Source organism: Amblyraja radiata, chromosome 25, assembly GCF_010909765.2.
Source record: "Amblyraja radiata isolate CabotCenter1 chromosome 25, sAmbRad1.1.pri, whole genome shotgun sequence".
Lineage (NCBI taxonomy): Eukaryota > Metazoa > Chordata > Chondrichthyes > Rajiformes > Rajidae > Amblyraja > Amblyraja radiata.
In genome coordinates this window covers 13087091-13106714 of record NC_045980.1, presented here as the reverse complement: position 1 = coordinate 13106714, position 19624 = coordinate 13087091, and the positions used below count along the sequence as shown (strand labels likewise).

The window sequence follows — 19624 nt, the reverse complement described above, 5'->3', positions numbered from 1 at the left end:
TAGAGTCTGCAAAAGACTTGAGACTGGGGCGGAGGTTCACCTTCCAGCAGGACAACGACCCTAAACATACAGCCAGAGCTACAATGGAATGGTTTAGATCAAAGCATATTCATGTGTTAGAATGGCCCAGTCAAAGTCCAGGCCTAAATCCAATTGAGAATCTCTGGCAAGACTTGAAAATTGCTGTTCACAGATGCTCTCCATCCAATCTGACTGAGCTTGAGCTATTTTGCTAAGAAGAATGGGCAAAAATTTCAGTCTCTAGATGTGCAAAGCTGGTAGATACATACTCCAAAAGACTTGCAGCTGTAATTGCAGCGAAAGGTGGTTCTACAAAGTATTGACTCAGGGGGGCTGAATACTTTTGCACGCCACACTTTTCAGTTTTTTATTTGTAAAAAAATTTGAAAACCATGTATCATTTTCCTTCCACTTCACAATTATGCACCACTTTGTGTTGGTCTATCACATAAAATCCCAATAAAATACATTTACGTTTGTGGTTGTAACGTGACAAAATGTGGAAAAGTTCAAGGGGTATGAAAACTTTTGCAAGCCACTGTAGCTTCTGGTACTGAAGTTGATAGCGTTTGGCAAGATTGGTATTCCACCGGGTGGCGCTGTCAGCGATGGCAGCCTCACCAACGGTCTGTCTGTCTTTTTGTCTTTTTTTGTTATTTTTATTGTGTTTTACAAAGTTTCTGTTAATGTTCTCTGGTTTGTTTTATGTGGGGGGTGGCGTGGGGGAGGGGGATGGGGGAATTTTTTTCAATCTCTTACCTTGCCGGAGATGCGATTGCTTTCCGGATTGTATCTCCGGTCGCTCCGCGGCCTAACATCATGGGGCTGGCGGCCTTGCTCGAGACTGACTTTGAGCCCCACCGTGGGGACGTGGACTTCCCATCAGAGCCTGCGATAACCTTGCCTGGGATCGACGCTCCAACCACGGCAATCGAGGAGCTCGCAGTCTCGGGTAGAGACTGATGTCGGGAAGCTCCAAAGTCGCAGAAGGTTCGACCAGCCCCGACCCGGGGTCTAGTCGCCCAGCGCGGGAAGCCGTGATTCCCCCCCCCCCCCCCCGATGTGGGAGCTTGGCCGCCTCGATGCGGAGGTCCCGACCGCCTCTACGGGAGCCAAGGTCGTCCCGTCAACGGAAGCCTCGAGGCCCCCGACTGCGGGAGAACAAAGAAGGGAAGAGATTGAACTCCTTCTTGCCTTCCATCACAGTGAGGAATGTAGAGGAGTCGGTGGTGGATGTTTATGTTAAAATGTATTTTGTGTGTCTTGTTGCTTTTTATTGGTATGCCTGTTTGGCAAATCAAGTTCCTGGTATGCTGCAAAACATACTTGGCTAATAAAGTAGGATTATGATTAAGATTAAGATCAGGAAAGCAGAACATCTTTTCCCACAGCCAAGTGTGTTCCTCCCAATACTCAGTCCGTGAAGCTGAAACATAACATTTACAAATCTTCAAACAAGCCCCGTGGGGGAAGATATCACAGTGGTTTCCGATACTGTTTTGTCAGATGGTAATTTGCAGAGATTGGTAAAAAAAAAAACCTTGGCTTCCCAGAAGACAAGTGAACTGAATCTTTGCTGTTGTTTATTTTCAAGCTACCATAAGAGGGGTGGGCAATGAATGTGGAGCTAATTCGCTGTTATCTGAATATCACATACACCGGTAATTGCAGCTCATTAAAAAAGGATTTACCTATTGGTCTAAACCACTGCGCAATGAAGGGGAAATATTACCAAAGAATCGCAAGGAGCCTTTCAGCGTATGCGCTGTTGGTATCATTATCTCCACATTTCTTGCCATTAAATCTCTTTCATGCTAATGGGAATAATTCTGTGTCCCATGTGTAATCCCGGTTCGTCAAAGTGTTTCTGTTTGATCTCGGATTTAATTAATTGGCTCGGCTGTTCAACTTAAAATTTGAATGTGTTTGCACAACAGTTGACCCAAGGAAGAAAAATCTATGAAAGTAATCTTCATTGCCTTTGAAAAGACGGAGGGATTTTTGTTGTTGTTGAATACATCCTCAGAGAAGCACATGCAATAATTGTTTGGCTCGGGGAAGGGACAACATAAGCCAGTACACAAGTAATTCACCCCCCTGGGGCCACCATGCTGTTTGATTTGGCCAGAAGCCACATTCAAGTGATTGGTGCAAAGAGCAACAATTTATGATTGGAGTGAACACAAGCGGTTGAGCAGGCAAGTACGTCATTTAATACTTCGTTTCAGGACTGTTGTGATGACATGTAGTTCATTTGGATATGCACTCTAGTACAGCCAACTGGAACAGCTACAGCCAAACCTTTTCTACCTTCCAACCTTCTCCTTCAGGAGTGCAGGCCATCAGAAATGCCTGAGGAGTGGCTCATTACTGGAAGCTGGAGCTTTCTGTTCAACCCTTCAGCCATTGTTGGTTTAGTTGAGTTTGAGATACAGTGCAGAAACAGGCCCTTCGGCCCACCGAGTCCGTGCTGACCACCGATCACCCCGTACACTAGCACTGACCTACATACACACTGGGGACAATTTACAATTTTTTAACCGCAATTAAGCTGCGATCCCGTTCATCTTTGGAGTGTGGGAGAAAACCCTCGCAGGTCACGGGGAGCATGTACAAACTCCGGACAGACAGCAACCCTGTTCAGGATCGAACCAGCGTCTCTGGCACTGCAAGGCTGCAACTCGACCACTGAGCCGCCGGTAAAATAGTTTTTTGCGTACTTGAAAAAGGGAGAATACTGGAAGTGAATTATGAATTAGATTTGGAACGTACCATGTCTGAACATTGTAGACACAAGGAACTGCAGATGCTGGTTCACACATAAGGTGTGTGAAGAAGGGTCCCGACCTGAAACGTCACCTATCCATCTTCAGGAAAAAATGTGTAGGAAGAAACTACAAATACTGAAGATAGACTGAAAAATGCTGGAGTAACTCAGCCGGGCAGGCAGCAAAGGAATGGGTGATGTTTGGAATCAGAAACCTTCTTCAAACCTGAAATATCAAAGTGCTTCTGTTTGAACTCAGGTTTATTTAATTATCTTGGTTCTTCAACTCAAAATCCTAATGTGTCTGCATTTGAATGTAATTGCATTTGCATTTAATATATTTTCAGACGTCTTCAGGTCCGAAGGTTTCCGATACCAAAGATCACCTATTACGTTTCTCCAGGGATGCTGCCTGCCCGGCTGAGTTACTTCAGCATTTTGTGTCTATCTTCAGAGTAAACTAGCATCTGCAGTTCCTTCCTAGACATTTGATCTTCAGTCTGAAGAAGGGCCTCGATCCGAAATGTCATCTATTCCTTTTCTCCAGAGATGCTGCCTGACCCGCTGAGTTGCTCCAGCTTTTTGTGTCCCGCGTAACATCCTTGTCTGAAGAGTCTGAAATATTATTTTGTGTAAAATAATAATAATATTCCCCTCTATTACAATCAGTCTGAAGAAGGGTTCCAACCTGAAATGCCGCCTGTCGATTTCCCTCCACAGATGCTGCCTGCCCTGCTGAGTTCCTCCAGCACTCAAGATCCCAGCATCTACACAATTCTTTGTGTCTCCATATTACTCTGGCTGCTGTTCCAAGTGCTATTCAATAAAGGTTATTCTCGAAGCCAATAATAATTGTTACTCCAACTTCAGTGAAGGCGGCACAGTGGCGCAGCGTTAGAGTCGCTGCCGTACTGCCCCAGAGACCCAGGTTCGATCCTGACTACGGGTGCTGTCTGCACCGAGTTTGTACCTGTGCCCATTCTTCCAGGTGCTCCGGTTTCCTCCCACACTCCAAAGAGGTACAGGTTTGTCGGTAAATTGGCACCAGTGAACAGGTTCGTGATCGTGTATCGTGACCGCTGGTTGGCGCAGGCTCAGTGGGCCGAAGGCGCTGTTTCCGCGCTGTATTTTTAAAGTCTAAAGTAAAGTCTACATGTTACAAAACAATGCCATAAAGGTAAGACGTAGGCACAAGGAACTGCAGGTGCTGGTTTACAACAACAAAAAAAGAGACAAAGTTCTGGAGTATCTCAGTGGTCAGGCAGCGGCTCAGAAGGTGCCTGACCCGCTGAGTTGCTCCAGCACTTTAAAGGTAATATGGATATGGTTGGTTAAACTAGTTCAGACTGAGGGGGAGAAAAACAAGCCATGAAGTACACTCCATAGGAGCAAGATAAAATAAAGACCAATGACAATTTAGCCTCAGGAAGCAGCAGTATCTCGAGCATTTGTTACGCCCGCAGTGCTAAACAGTGCTAAGCACAACAGGAGTACAATCTAAAGCCTGCAGGGGAGAATCAATACGAGATTCAGGCTTGAATGAGCGTGACAGGTTTAACTGAGCAGCCTAATGCTCCATCCATCCTACATCAACCTGATCAACAATGCCTCACATCCAGACACAATTCACATTCCTCCAGAAAAGAGCCTCTTCACCCCATCCCCTCCTCTCAGTACAGTTCCCTGATAGAGGCCGTGGAGGAAGGAACTTGCAGATGCTGGTTTACACTGAAGGTACTGGCAATGGGGAGAAGGGGGCAGGAGAATGGGGATAGGAGGGAGAGATTGATCAGCCATGATTGAATGGCGGAGTAGACTTGATGGGCCGAATGGCCTAATTCTCCTCCTATCACTTCTGACCTTATGACCTAAAATGCTGGAGTAACTCAGCGGATCAGGCAGCATCTCTGGAGAAAGGAATGGGTGACGTTTCAGGTTGCGACCCTTCTCTCGGTCTGAAAAAGAGTCTCGTCCCGGAACTTCACCTATTCCTTTTGTCCAGAGATGCTGCCTGACCCGCTGAGTTACTCCAGCATTTTCTGGCCATCTTTTGTAGTTTCTTTGGATCGCAGAACAATGTTATTAGATTACAGGCCTTACTCTGACTGACATTATATTCCCACTTATGGCTGGGATATTATCATCTCCTTTCATTTACATTCCACTCTTAGCTCCCAAGTACTGAATTAGTTTGCACAGCAAATGTAAACTATATGAAGTCAAATACCAAATCGTATCAGGGGGGGAAACACATCTCAGCCCATGCACTGTGCTCGGTATGAACAGTAAAGGTTCTTACCAGATTTCCAAATGAAAAGCCTGTCATTTGTACACACAATAAATAATCTAATCCCACTGTAAATGATGCCAGAGGAATTTCAAGTCATCCTTCATCAGTTTGGCTGCCATATGTTTATCCTAGAAAAAGGCTGCTATTCCATCCAGACGCTCACTGGTACAGGAAGTACAGAAGAATTGTCTAGTAATTGCAACTACCTGCTCATATATGTTCAGTGCATCGTAGGGGGTGGGAGATTGCAACCTTCACGTGGTCCACCCTTTGCAATCAACCTGACGTGCACAAACAAGATCAAATAGAACAAGTTGACCTGCAACTTTAGGCTGTGCACACCACACGCAAGAGGAAGATGAAGAAGAAGTGCATCGTACATGAAAGCTAAAAGGTATCTTTTACAGATACAGAGTGGAAACAGGCTCTTCGGCCCACCGAGTCCGCATCGACCCCACCGAGTCCGCATCGACCCCACCGAGTCCGCATCGACCATTGACAACATGTACACTAGCACAAGACTACACACTAGACACAATTCACAATTTACTTAAGCCAATTAACCTACAAACCTGGACGCCTTTGGAATGTGGGAGGAAGTCGGAGCACCCGGAGAAAACCTACGCGTTCACAGGGAGAACTTTCTACCTCCGTACAAACAGCACACATGGTCAGGATCGAACCCAGGTCTTTGGTGCTGTGAGGCAGCTGGCTCAGCTGCCTACTCGCGGCGCCAGAGACCCTAACCTTGGGTGCTGTCGGTGTGGAGTTTGCACGTTCTCCTCGTCACTGCATGGGTTTTCTTCAGGTGCTCCAGTTTCCTAGAACATCCCAAAGTTGTTCTAGTTTGGGTGTTAATTAGTCTTTGTAAATTTCTCCTGACGTGTAGAGAGTAGATGCAAAAGTGGGATAAAGTAAAACTAGTAAGGATGTCAGTGGTTACGAGGAGGAGGGAGGGAAAGATAGATCAGCCATGATTAAATGGCAGAGTAGACATGATGGGCCAAATGGCCTAGTTCTGCTCCTGTGACTTATGAACAATATGAATGGTTGATAGGCAAGGATTGGTTGGCCGAAGGGTCTGTTTCTATGCTGCATCTTTCAATTGATGAAATAGAGCACAACTAATTAATCTGTTTGCAAAATTAAGCAACTATCTGAAAAGAAGCTAACTTCAAAAGCATTAAATTCAAATTAGTTCCTTTATTCTCTAATTTCCGATTGGTTGTTGCAACAGAAAAATTAAGTTTGTACAGCCAGATCAGAGACAAATATTATTGTTTGTTATTGCCATAACTAATTGCAATTAAAGCCAACTCTGCCTTTTGCTAATTTCACAAAGAGACTTAAATCCAATAATGTAGAGATCAGGAACCAAACATCCAAGTGCCTGAATACTGTGAAGTGAGATATATGCAGTGACATTTTGGTTTTAGAAACTCACTTTAATTCCCAATGCCATAAAACTAGCAATCTCAGAGCCTGCTGTTTGTGAGGAAAAGACACTGTGTTCACGTGATAACAAAGGGAAAAAATCAATTCTGTTTGATATTGAAGCTGCTGTGATTTAAGGATTTTTTTTGTATTGTGTATCACCAGCTATTCACAGTGGATAGAGAGCAATTATGGCAAAGGACACACAATGTTAAGAGACAGATGAATATAAGTAGTTAGTTCACACACACATGCTCACACACACACGCTCACACACACGCTCACCTTCACGCTCACACACACACGCTCACACACACGCTCCCACACACACGTTCACACACACACACACGCTTACACACACATGCTCACACACACGCTCACCTTCACACGCAAACACACACATACGCTCACACACACACGCTCACACAGATGCTCACACACGCTCATACATACACACGATCACACACACGCTCACACACACACGCTCACACACACGTTCACACACACACACACGCTCATACACACACACGCTTACACACACACACGCTCACACGCTCACCTTCACACGCAAACACACACACACACGCTCACACACACACGCTCATACACACACACGATCACACACACACTCACACACACACACACACGCTCACACACACGCTCACACACACACACGCTCACACATACACGCTCGCACACGCTCACACACACGCTCACACACGCTCACACACACGCTCACACACACACACACACACACACACGCTCACACACACGCACACACACACGCTCACACACACACACGCTCACACACACGCTCACACACACACGCTCACACACACACACGATGACACACACACGCTCACACACACGCTCACACACGATCACACACACACGCTCACACACACACGCTCACACTCACACACACGCTCACACACACGCTCACACACACATGCTCACACACACGCTCACACACACACACGCTCACACACACGCTCACACACACACACGCTCACACACACGCTCACACCCACATGCTCACACACACGCTCACACACACGCTCACACACACATGCTCACACACACACACTATCACACACACACACGCTGACACACACACCCGCTCACACACACACACACACGCTCACAAACGATCACACACACAAGCTCACACACACACACGCTCACACACACACTCACACACACACACGCACACACACACGCACACACGCACACACACACACACACATGCTCACACACACACACATGCTCACACACACACACACACACACGCTCACACACAAACAAACGATCACACACACAAGCTCACACACACACACGCTCACACACACGCTCACACACACACAAGCTCACACACACACACACACATGCTCACACACACACACATGCTCACACACATGCATTATATGCACGTTTAGCGGCACGGCATTGCACTGGTAGAGTTGCTACCTTACGGCGCCAGAGGTTGCGATTATCAAAGGCATGTCCCACCTCATTCATTCCTTCTTCTCCCCGCTCCCGTCTGCCAGAAGATTCAGAAGCTTGAAGGCGCGCACCATCAGACTCAGGAACTGCTTTGTTATCAGGCTTCGGAATGGTCCTTCCATAAACTGGGGTACTGTCCAATTCATCTCTCGTCTCTCTCATTACGGACATTGGACTTTGTCTCGAGAACTAATGCGCTACAATGCTGAGAACTATATTCCGCACTCTGTATTTTCCACTTTGCTCTACATATTCTACTTCAGTTTGACTCGATTGTATTTATATATGGTAGTTTTAGTTGAATGAGTTGGTTTGGTTTGGTTTAGTTTAGTTTAGTTTAGAGATATAGCATGGAAACATGCCCTTTGCCCCACAGAGTCCACGCCGACCATCGATAACCCATTCACACAAGCTCCATGTAATCCCACTTCCCCACTCCCTACACACTAAGAACAATTTACAGAGGGCCGATTAACCTACAAACCCACACGCCTTTGGGATACGGGAGGAAACCGGAGCACCCGGAGGCAACCCACGCGAACGGGCAAACTCCACACAGACAGCACCTGAGGTCAGAATCGAACCTGGGTCTTTGGAGCGGAGAGGTAGCAGCTCCACCAGCTGCTCCACTGTGCCGTACCATCTGATCTGATTGGATAGCATGCAAACCAAAGTTTTTAACTGTATTTCTGTACACATGACAATAATAAACCTAAACGTGGGCGTTCTATTCAATGATGACACCGTGGTTTCCTGATTAAAAAGAGACTCCAGCCACTGTTACTTTCCATTTTGGATTTGCCACTTCTTACAATAGTGTTAGTGGTCGGCCCATGTAGCCAGTGTCTTTACACAGCTCCCTGGTGATCATACGCATGTATTCCACACGTTCCTCGTGTTAGGGGCGGCACGGTGGCGCAACAGTAGAGCTGCAGATGCTGGTTTATACCGAAGATAGACACAAAGTGCTGGAGTAACTCAGTGGGTCAGGCAGCATCCCTGGAGAAAAGGAATAGGTGTTATTTTGGGTCGAGGCCCTTCTTCAGACTGAGAGTCAGGGGAGAGGGAAATGAGAGATATAACAGGTACATAGAACCAATGAATGAAAGATATTCAAAAAGCAACAATGGTCAAGGGAAGGTGGAGTGCACAATGGTCCATTGTTGGCTGTGGGGAAGGTGATAACGGGTTTTGCAAACTGTGAAACTCACCAGGACGACAGCGAAACTAGTACAAGGACTCGAGTGGGGGAGGGACGGAGAGGGAGGGGATGCAAGGGTTACTTGAAGTTAGAGAAATCAATATTAGTATTGCTGGGTTGTAAGCTGCCTAAGCAAATGTTTTGGTGCTGTTCCTCCAATCTGTGTGTGGCCTCACTCTGACAATGGAGGAGGCCCAGGACAGAAAGGTCAGTGTGGGAATGGGAAGGGGATATAAAGTGTTTGGCAAACGGGAGATCGCGTAGGCCAAGACAGACTTAGCGGAGGTGTTCAGCGCAAAGAAATCGCACAGTTTGCGCTCAGCCTCGCGTGTTACAGACACAGTACATCAAATGTTTCCTCTCTTAGGATATTAATCTGTGGTTCAATAGCTTTACATCAAAGTGAACTATTACTGTTAGCAGCAAGTGCGTCTGCAGAATGATTGATGGTAGGAGGTAGAGTAAACGTCTGCATTTGAGTGACTGAAATATGTGAGCATGCCAGTTTAAAAGCTGGAACCCATCAATTTTCATAATGCATACACGACTACCTTGGAATATAATCTGACAGGATAACGACTTTGGCATCACAGGGAATGTGCCCCAGATGAGCAGCAGTTTGGAATAAAAGCCAGCGGAAATGTAAAAACTAGCTGAGCAGGCTGTGCAGGCAATAAGGCTGAGCCTGGCTTACAGACATCCTACCAATGACTCCATCTACACTTCACTCTGCCTCGGATAGGGCAGCCATCGTAATCAAAGGCTTGTCCCACCCTGGCCATTCCTCCTTCTCCCTGCTCCCGTCCAGCAGAAGGTACAGATGTCTGAAAGCGGGCACCACCAGACTGAGGAACAACTTCTTCCCCTCTGCTCTCAGGCTTCTGACCTGTCCTTCCATCAGCTAGAGTGCTGTCCAATTCACCCCATTGTAGACATTGGACGTTGTCTCAGGAACTACTGTGCTGCAATGCTGAGGACTGTGTCTGCGTGGGTTTCCTTCAGGTGCTCAGGTTTCCTCCCACATTCCAAAGTCGTTCAGGTTTGTAGGTGAATTGGCTTCTGTAAATTGACCCTGGTGTGTAAGATAGTGCTAGTGTACGAGGTGATTGCTGATCGACATGGTGGGCCAAAGGGCCTGTTTCCTCGCTGTATCTCTAAAGCTTCAACTACAATCTGTACTCTGCTTCTTCCCCTTTGCTCTATCTATATACGTGGGATTGACTCTTCGAAATTCCTTATCCAGTTTGCCTACAGGTTGGGAAGTTGCACTAGACCACACACTCGCTGGGAACGCACAGACCATTCCTTAACTTGGTAGCGCAAGTCATTTAGTTTAGTTTAGAGATACAGTGCTTAAACAGGCCCTTTGGCCCACCGAGTCCACGTCGACCAGTAATCCCTGTACAATAGCACGATCATACGCACGAGGGACGATATACAATTTTTACCGAACCCAATTAACCTACAAACCTGTACATCGCTGGAGTGTGGGAGGAAACCGGAGCACCTGGAGAAAAACCCACGCAGGTCACGGGGAGAACGTACAAACTCCATACAGACAGCACCCGTAGTCAGGATTGAACTCCGTACACTGGTGCTGTGAGGCAACAACTCTGCTGCTGCACCTCCGTGCCACCTTCTGCTACCTATTTACTGGCAGAAGCCCCTTCCTCATCACCATCATAACCATCATTTGCAATCACCTAGTCACGTATGAATGTTCTCCTGCTGGGTCCATTCCGTGGGTCTAGAGATGGCTGAAGACGTCCATCCTGGAGCGAGAGACTTTAATGCAGGTGGGTGCCTGTGCGTGGCATCTTTTAACGTGGGGAAACTGGTGCAGGGACATCCACCACACGGTCCCTGACCGACACAGACCTGGGTCCAACAACACGGACTCCACTATCGTTGGCAGTCTCTCCCTGCTGCACCCTTCTTACAATTTCTAAGCCGCTGTGGTGCTCCGCATGCCAGCCAGCCACCATCCTCCGCTTGTTCCACCGTCAAGGTTTTTCTTCGTGGGCTGTGTTTTGTCAGCATCTTCCCTTCCGGCCTGCCCGCCTGCCCGCCATGGGTGACTCTGCCAGGAGCGCACCTCTCAGGATCGTACGCAATCTCAAGCTTCTCTGATGGTCTCCGTGTCAAACAGAAGATGGTGGTCATTTTTGGCGCGGTGGCGCAGCGTTGGGGTTGTTGCCTCACAGAGCCAGAGGCCCTGGTTCAGGGCTGGCCTTCAGCCAGTTGGACCAATTGCTCCCTATTGGGCCCCGCGCCTAAGGGGACCCGCGCCAGAGTAATCCATTCTCGGCTCGGGTAGATCTACGCCAGGTGGAGGGGGGGAGAGAGGGGTGGAGAGAGAATAGAGGGGTGGAGGGGGAAGAAACGGGCAGACGGGGAGGGGGGTGTGAGGGGTGAATGGAGAAGGTGGAGAGGGGGAGGTGGGTCGTTCCCCCACTGTCCCGGGGCAGCGCTCCCGCCCCTCCAGTCGCTGTGCTTCACGCACACAGCCCCGGCTACACCCCTCTCTCTCCCCAGGAGCAACGTTTACAAATCTCAGCCTCAGCTCACATCCGTCTGCCCAGACCCCGGCATCCGCTCCTGCCGCCGGCCCTCTCTCTCCCTTTTCTCCGGAAGTGGCGGCGCTGTGATACAGCTGCGGCTCGCCTGCAGTCTGTCTGTTTTTACTTTTTATGTTGTTTTTTTTTTTTTTTTGTCTAGTTTAGTAAAAACAGAGCTTTGGGGGAATGCGACTTTTTTTGTCGTATCCCCCTTCTCTTCCCCCGTCTGCGCTGAGGCCTAATGGCGGAGCTGGCGTCCTCCAACCTGCGACCGACCTCGAGGGTCCGGAGGTAGAGCCAGCCAGGACTCACCAACGCGAGGCTGGCCGTCTTCGAGCTGTGGCGACGTCCGGGTAGCGGCACGGCTCGGCGCTCCGGTGAGGGCGGACGGCGCGGGGCTGAGACACTCCTGTGTGAGCAGCCCGGCTACCGGCTGGAAGGCGCTCCCGTGTGAGCGGCCTGGGTCCCGGCTGGAAGGCGCTCCCATGTGAGCAGCCCGGTGCAGGGCTGAGACGCTGCCGTGTGGGTGGTCTGGCTACCGGCTGGAAGGCGCTCCGGTGAGGGCGGACCGGCTCCCGGCTGGAAGGTGCTCCCGTGGGGGCAGCCCGGTGCGGGGCTGAGACGCTGCCTTGTGGGCGGCCCGGTGCGGGGCGGAGACGGTGCTCCGGCGGCTGAGGCGGCGTTCTGGCGGCGGCGACCTGGATCCGGGGCTCGGCCGCGGGCCAGTGGAGGACAATGTCGGGAGCTCGCAGGTCACAGGCTGGTGCCTGTTTTCCGGAGCTCCCATTGCAACAGCTGCGTCCGCTGGACTGGAGGGCGGCAGCTTCGACCACCCCCGGGCCGCGGAGCTTGAACCGCGGGACTGATACCATCGCCCGGTGGGGTATTGCCTCGGCGCAGAGGGAGAAGAGGAGGGAAGAGACAGTAACTCTAAGACTTTTGCCTCCATCACAGTGAGGAGGTGTTTGGTGAACTCACTGTGGTGGATGTTAATTTGTGTTTATTGTGTGTTGTTATTATTACATGTATGGCTGCAGGCAACAGCATTTCGTTCAGACCGAAAGGTCTGAATGACAAATAAAGGATTCAATTCAATTCAATCAATTCAATTCAATTCTCCTTCCCTTCCCTACTTCTCTTCCCTTCTTCCCACCCTCCCTTCTCTCCTTCCCTCCCTCCTTCCTCTCTTTCTTTTCCCTTCTCTCATTCCCTCCCTCCCATCTTTCTCTCCTTCCCTCCCTCCTTTCTCTCCTTCCCTCCCTCCCATCTTTCTCTATTTCCCTCACTCTCTTCTCTCCTTCCTCCCTTCTCTCCTCTCCCTCCCTTCTCTCCTTCCCTTCCACACACACATATCGCACAGACAACTAACACACACAACTATGTTAGGATGGGATAGAAGTCCAAAGGGTAGGATGGGGCTGAAGCCCATAATTTAATGCCTGAACAGGTTTTTCACCAATGGTTATTGGTTTTCCAGGATCTAGTTAATTAAATTACTTTATTTTTCATTTCACAGTCATTAAAACAAGTGGTATTGTAACTATGTACTTTTCAGAGGTGATCTACACATTTTGTTTGTTACTTGTAGGCTTACGTGTATGCAATTTTAAATTAAAATGTAACTTAGATCTGTTTTGTCCATTAACTCACATGCACTTTTTAAGTGCACATTTTGATTACTTTCCATTCTACCATAGAGATATAAAGTCTATAATAGACTTTATTTATATTTATATGATTCTACAGACCTTGGCTGGGAACCTGGGGCTCTCCAAAATTGTTCCCAATTGGGCCCTGGACCTCCGAAGGCAGCCCCTGCCCTGGTTCGATCCCAACTACAGGTGCTGTCTGTATGGAGTTCGTATGTTCACCCTGTGGCCACATGGAGATTCTCTCCACGTGGCCACCTTCCAAAGACGTACAAGTTTGTAGGTTAATTGGCTTCAGTAAAATTGTAAATTGTCCCTCGTTTATAGGAAAGTGCTAGTGTGCGTGATGATCATTGGTCAGCACGGACTCAGTGGGCCGAAGGGCCTGTTTCCATGCTGTATCTTTAAGGTCTAAATAGTCTGGTCTAAAGTAGAACTTGCAATCCATTCATCAACGGGTTGAGGTTTTAGAATGAACATCAACAAAGTCACATCCTTATACTGTAAGGCCACATTTTCAAGACATTCCGTAATAACCTTCAGTTCTTCTTTACTATTTTTTATCAACTTCAAGATCTACAAGGGTTAGGGTTAATAATAATTAGATAATGGATTATTCGTCACTTGCTCATAAAGTGAAAACTTGACTTGACTTGACATAATGCTACAAGAGAAATAAAACTGAATTTTGGAAATGTATACAGTGAATAGAAACTTTAGTCTCAGAGCCATACACAGTTGTGCAATCTTCATTCAGTTAGCAAAATCTGTCAAGTTTCATGATTTTACACATGAAACTAGAGTGATATTGTAAGTATTTACACAGTGAGATGAGGCAATGAATTCCATATAAGCAGTCCAAAATTGTTAAAAAATATAACAAGTAATATTGGCAGAATGCTCACAAGTAAATCCTGAAAGCTATCAAAAAACCCTCTTTTGAAGAGAGGAGTTGTGCTTTTAAAAGCTGCCTGCCATAAGCTTTGAATAATATGATTAAAGCCTTCACATTCAACATCTTGCAATTCAAGGAAATTACACCTGTCACATTAGCTTAGCATTATTAATGCTATTTTTGTGATCTAGGTAAGCCATTACAATACACAAAGACATGCTGCAAATGAAGTTAATTAACACTCTGGCCTGTAACTCAAGTGACATCTTCCAAGTTCATCTTCAACACTTGTATAACTAAGCCATTCACCAGGCAACCATGGATTTAAATGCAAGTTCTGCTCGGATGTTCACCAAACTGGAAGCATTCTCCAACTTGGCTTCCAAAGCCGGACTTCTAACAAGTTTGAGAGAATTTTGATGAGAGCCAGACCTGGCGATGAAACAATTTGAAGAGGGGCCATGCATACTGAGATGCTGCATCATGCAGAGTGGTCGTGTGGAAGCTGCCAAAGTTTTCTTTAAGACACATCACAACGGTCGGACAAGGCACTCAAGGCTACACTTTATTGCAGAGCGCCAAATACAACGTCCATCGGGAACAATCATACAATACTTCACTGAACAAAGATTCACGTGATCTTTGTGCATACAGTCAGTCTTTTTCTCTTTCTTGTTTACTTACACTGTTAACAGTAGCAACTTTCTCCTCAAAATGGTCTAACAACAGCTGTAAACATGACCAACAACCTCACATCGCGTCAACCTCCGACAAACGCATCCACCTGCTTAAGAGTTTTTCTGTCAAAACCAATCCCGAGGCAGCTAACCAGATGCTCCGTTACCTTTTGACCTCATTCTCCTCTTTTCTACTTCACGATTTTTTTTTTACACATGTCACATCGTCCAATCCCACACCGACTGTTGCAGAAGACAAACCTGTGCCCATCGAGATGCGGAATGCTCAGTCCTGCTCTTGCCTCCAGCTTTTGTGCCAAGCACTCTTAAGTCCGATGAATGACAGGTTGACTACACCTGATCCAAGCCCAACAATGTCACGGCATTCCATTAATCACATCCCAGACGAACAAAGGTCTCACTTTCATCAAGAAGACGTCTGGCAGATGGCGCCAAGTTTGTGCCGTCAACTGCTGAAGACTCATTATCTTCTTGGATGCCCACGCTAAGTTCACCAGATCTTCCCTCCACGAATGGATGGAAGCCTTGCTGAAAATATAAGGGACTCTGGTTCACTGCATCACCCACTCCCTGGTGGTGACCTTGACCATGTTACCAAATACAAACTAAGATACTTCAGGAAGTGTTGAAGAACAAAAGGAATCAAAATCACTTGTGAGCACACATTGCAACCATGGATATTGAGTGAGGCACTTAAAGCATCTCGTGTACACTGTTAGCCCCCTACAACACAAGAGAAGCAGTGACCCGAATATTTTTGCCACTGGTAGCTGATGCAATGCAGTTTCTCATGATTTCCTACCTGTTGGTTGAAGCATCGGGATTCTTCTGGCAAACAACAGTTGCGATGGAATGCTTCCCACCATTTCCCATCTCCTGTTTAACTTCCCACAAGGTCGGAATGCTGGGTCTTATATCAACAATGTTCACTCCCTTTTTGGCCTTTGCCCTGTTGGGGACAAAATGCACAAAGAATCTTAACCACGTGGATTTAGGTTTAGGTGTAGGTCTATTATTTTCACATGTAGTGCAGTACAGTACTAGGCTTGTTTCATGTGCTATCGAATCAAGTCAGATAATACTACACATGAATACAATCAAGCAAGACACAAGTACATGAGAGATGAGAAAGATGCAGTGTGCATGATACAGTTCTCTGCATTGCTTAGTTTAGTTTAGAGATACAGCGCGGAAACAGGCCCTTCAGCCCACCGAGTCTGCACCGACCAGCAATCCCCGCACATTAACACAAGCCTCCAAACATTAGGGACAATTTACACGTATACCGAGTATACAAACCCAAGCCAACTAACTCACAAAGCTGTACGTCTTTGGAGTGTGGGAGGAAGCCGAAGGTTTTGGAGAAAACCCACGCAGGTCACGGGGAGAACGTACAAACCCAGTACAGACAGCACACGTAGTCGGGATTGAACCTGGGTCTCTGGCGCTGCAAGCACTGTAAGGCAGGAACTCTACCGTTGTGCCACCGTGCCACCCGACAGGCCAAACAGCTCCAGAGACAAAGTGCAACATCTGCAGTGAGGTGGTTTGCAGAATTGGAACTGTACCCCAGTAATGGAAGGACCGTTCAGAAGTCTGATAACAGAGAGGAAGATGTTGGTCTTAAGTCCAAAGGCAGGTGCTTTCCAACTTCATTACTCTGCTCTGCAAATCTGAAACACCATAACAATGTGAGCAGCGACAGAAACCGTTTGGGTTTTTCTATGGGGGGTCTTTACTACTGAAATAGAGCAGGGGAAAAATAACATGTAGAAAGGAACTGCAGATGCTGTTTATACCAAAGATAGACACAAAGTGCTGAAGTAACTCAGGCAGCTTCTCTGGAGAAAGAAAGATGGGTGACGATTCGGGTCGGGACCCTTCTTCAGACAGAAACATCACCCATCCTTTTTCATCAGAGATGCTGTCTGACTCGCTGAGTGGCTCCAGCACTCTGTGTCTATCTTCGGTTTAAATCAGCATCTGTAGTTCCATCCTACGCACTTTGTCTGTTCCACTGATTCTGAAGAAGGGTCCAAACCTGGAATGCCATCCATCCTTTTTCGCCGGAGATACTGCCTGACCCGCTGCGTTACTCCAGCGCTTAGTGTCTCTCAGGGGGAAAGGAATAATGTGTATATCACGTCACACCAATTATTTAAGAGCTTGATAAAACTGAGATAGAATTTATTTTACTTTTTTTACCCTGCAGAAGTAAGTCACATTGATGGTAAAAATCAGGGAATTGTTCACTTTAAGCTTTAATCGAACGTACTCTTGGGATTCTTTGTTCCCGCAGTTCAGCCCACAATGAATATAGTAGATTTCCATCATTCCGCCCCTTGAATACAGGTCCACCACCGATTTTCCGGTATTCTTGGTTCCAGAGTCTTTCTGGATTTTCCATGTTTCCAGGTGCTACTGAGGTCACAGCCTCCAAGAGGATTCTAATGCCCCTGTCCCACTTAGGAAACCTGAACGGAAACCTCTGGAGACTTTGCGCCCCACCCAAGGTTTCCGTTCGCTTCCCAGAGGTTGCAGGTGGTTGCCGGAGGTTGCAGGTAGTGGAAGCAGGTAGGGAGACTGACAAAAACCTCCGGGAACCGCACGGAAACCTTGGGTGGGGCACAAAGTCTCCAGAGGTTTCCGTTCAGGTTTCCTAAGTGGGACAGGGGCATTACGGTACCAGAACGGTCCCCCTAGGCTGCCGAGGGGCCGAGATACTGACCTGCAAAGTCAGCCTCGGAAGTCGGCTATGGGGACCAATCTGCCGTCTCCGGCCGGGCGCAGATTCGACCCTCGCCAACTGCCACGGAAGTCCCGATGAGGTCGAGATTGACCACCTCACCCGGCATAGGCGCCACATTTTCGGGGGGACTTCCGGGGGGGGGGGATGCACCCTCATGATTTTGTATGGATGGTGGTGGACCACCAGTTGCCAGTGACTGTACCTGTACCTAGTTTAGACACAGAGGAGTTAATACCAAATCTACTACGAGGGTGAAATACATAAATGATTCATTGTCGCTTTTTAAATCAGTTTTAGTGACTAAGATCAGGCTAAAATCAGGCATTGGACAATGACACCCTGATTAATGATATTTATTTATGTTGATTAACCTATTTTCATTTTTAATAATTAAAATGACAGTTTACTAATCTGGAATATATCAAGGGTTGCTTTTGCATGCAACAAAAGAAAAATAACTGTATGCTGCCAATTATAAATGTTATGCTCAGATTTTTTGAAGGTTAATGCTCAAAATAAGCTTCTTGCCACCTTGTCTGAATAAAAAAACTAGCTCAAATTGAACACTTCTTAAGGTCATAAGGTCATAAGGTCATAAGTGATAGGAGTAGAATTATGTTTGTAGAAGGACCTCTTTCTGTGCTGTCTGACTCTATCACTCTAAAGTGAACTGACCTCACACAAAATGAATCGTTACTCTGTAGATTTAGTGTACACGACAGTTTCTAGAGGGTCCAAAATGTTAGATTGGGCAGGTGTTCACCAAAAAGTGTCATCTGTGCATTAATTGCCTCATACTGTGTTTTGTATTGAATTCTGTCTTTACTTTGTGTACTAGTCATGTCTCTACTATTTATTTCATTCCCCTTACATGTTTTTCCTCTACATGCTCAATTTTTGTAAGGTGTCCTTGAGACTCTTGAAAGGCACCCATAAATAAAATTTATTATTATTATTATTATAAAAATGAATACTACCAGTAAACTGCGATCTTTTAATGTGAATCACCATCAGGAAACACTTGGGTGTTCATGGGTTAAAGAACGTTACAATGTGTACAAGTTGCTCCATCTGGCTGCAGATCCTATAACTCAACAAACTTTAAACCCAAATTATTATGAGAAAATGCTCGAGGTACTCAGCAGGCGAGCCAGAAAAAAACCACATTAACATCTCAGATCAACCACCTTAAATCTGTAAAAAGAGAAAAAAAGGTGAAGTTTTAGCTCTGTCACTTTCACCAGAACTGAAAGGCTCTGATGAAAGATAAAAGCTTGGATTAGTTTAGTTTAGTTTAGTTTACATTACTTTACTTTAGTTTAGTGTCACGTGTACCGAGGTACTGTAGGAAGCTTTTTGTTGCGCGCTAACCAGTCAGTGCAAGACCGTGCATGATTACAATCACGCTGTCCACAGTGTACAGATACATGTGAAAAATATACATCTGCTAGATGGGCTGGGACGCATCCTCAGTGATGTGACCTGGGGTCATCGGGTGTTTCGGGTCTCACAACATCAGACACCCCTCGCCCTGGGCGACCCAGCCGGGGTTGATCAGGCCCCGACTTGCGTCCCAGCTGCAACCACCCACGGATCAGCCCTCTTAATAACTACTCTACAGGATAAAGGGAATAATATTTAGTGCAAGGTAAAGTCCAGTAAAGTCCGATTAAAGATAGTCCAAGGGTCTCCAATGAGGTAGATGATATATCTCAGGACCGCTCTCTAGTTGGTGATGGGATGATTCGGTTGTAACAGGCGGGAAGAAACTGTCCCTGAATCTGGAGGTGTGCATTTTCACACTTGTGTACCTCTTGCCTGATGGGATGGGAAGGGGAGGGTGGGGGGGAGGGGAAGGA

General features: G+C 46.9%; 1 protein-coding gene across 1 annotated transcript in view; it reads right to left on the bottom strand.

Moving 5' to 3' along the window:
- The window catches only part of tmem132c (transmembrane protein 132C), an 815186-nt gene that overhangs the window by 441160 nt on the left and 354402 nt on the right, over positions 1-19624 (bottom strand). The window contains exon 3 of the mRNA XM_033043184.1: positions 15819-15965. Coding sequence (XP_032899075.1) covers positions 15819-15965 — 147 coding nt within the window. The remainder of the gene's footprint in view (positions 1-15818; positions 15966-19624) is intronic.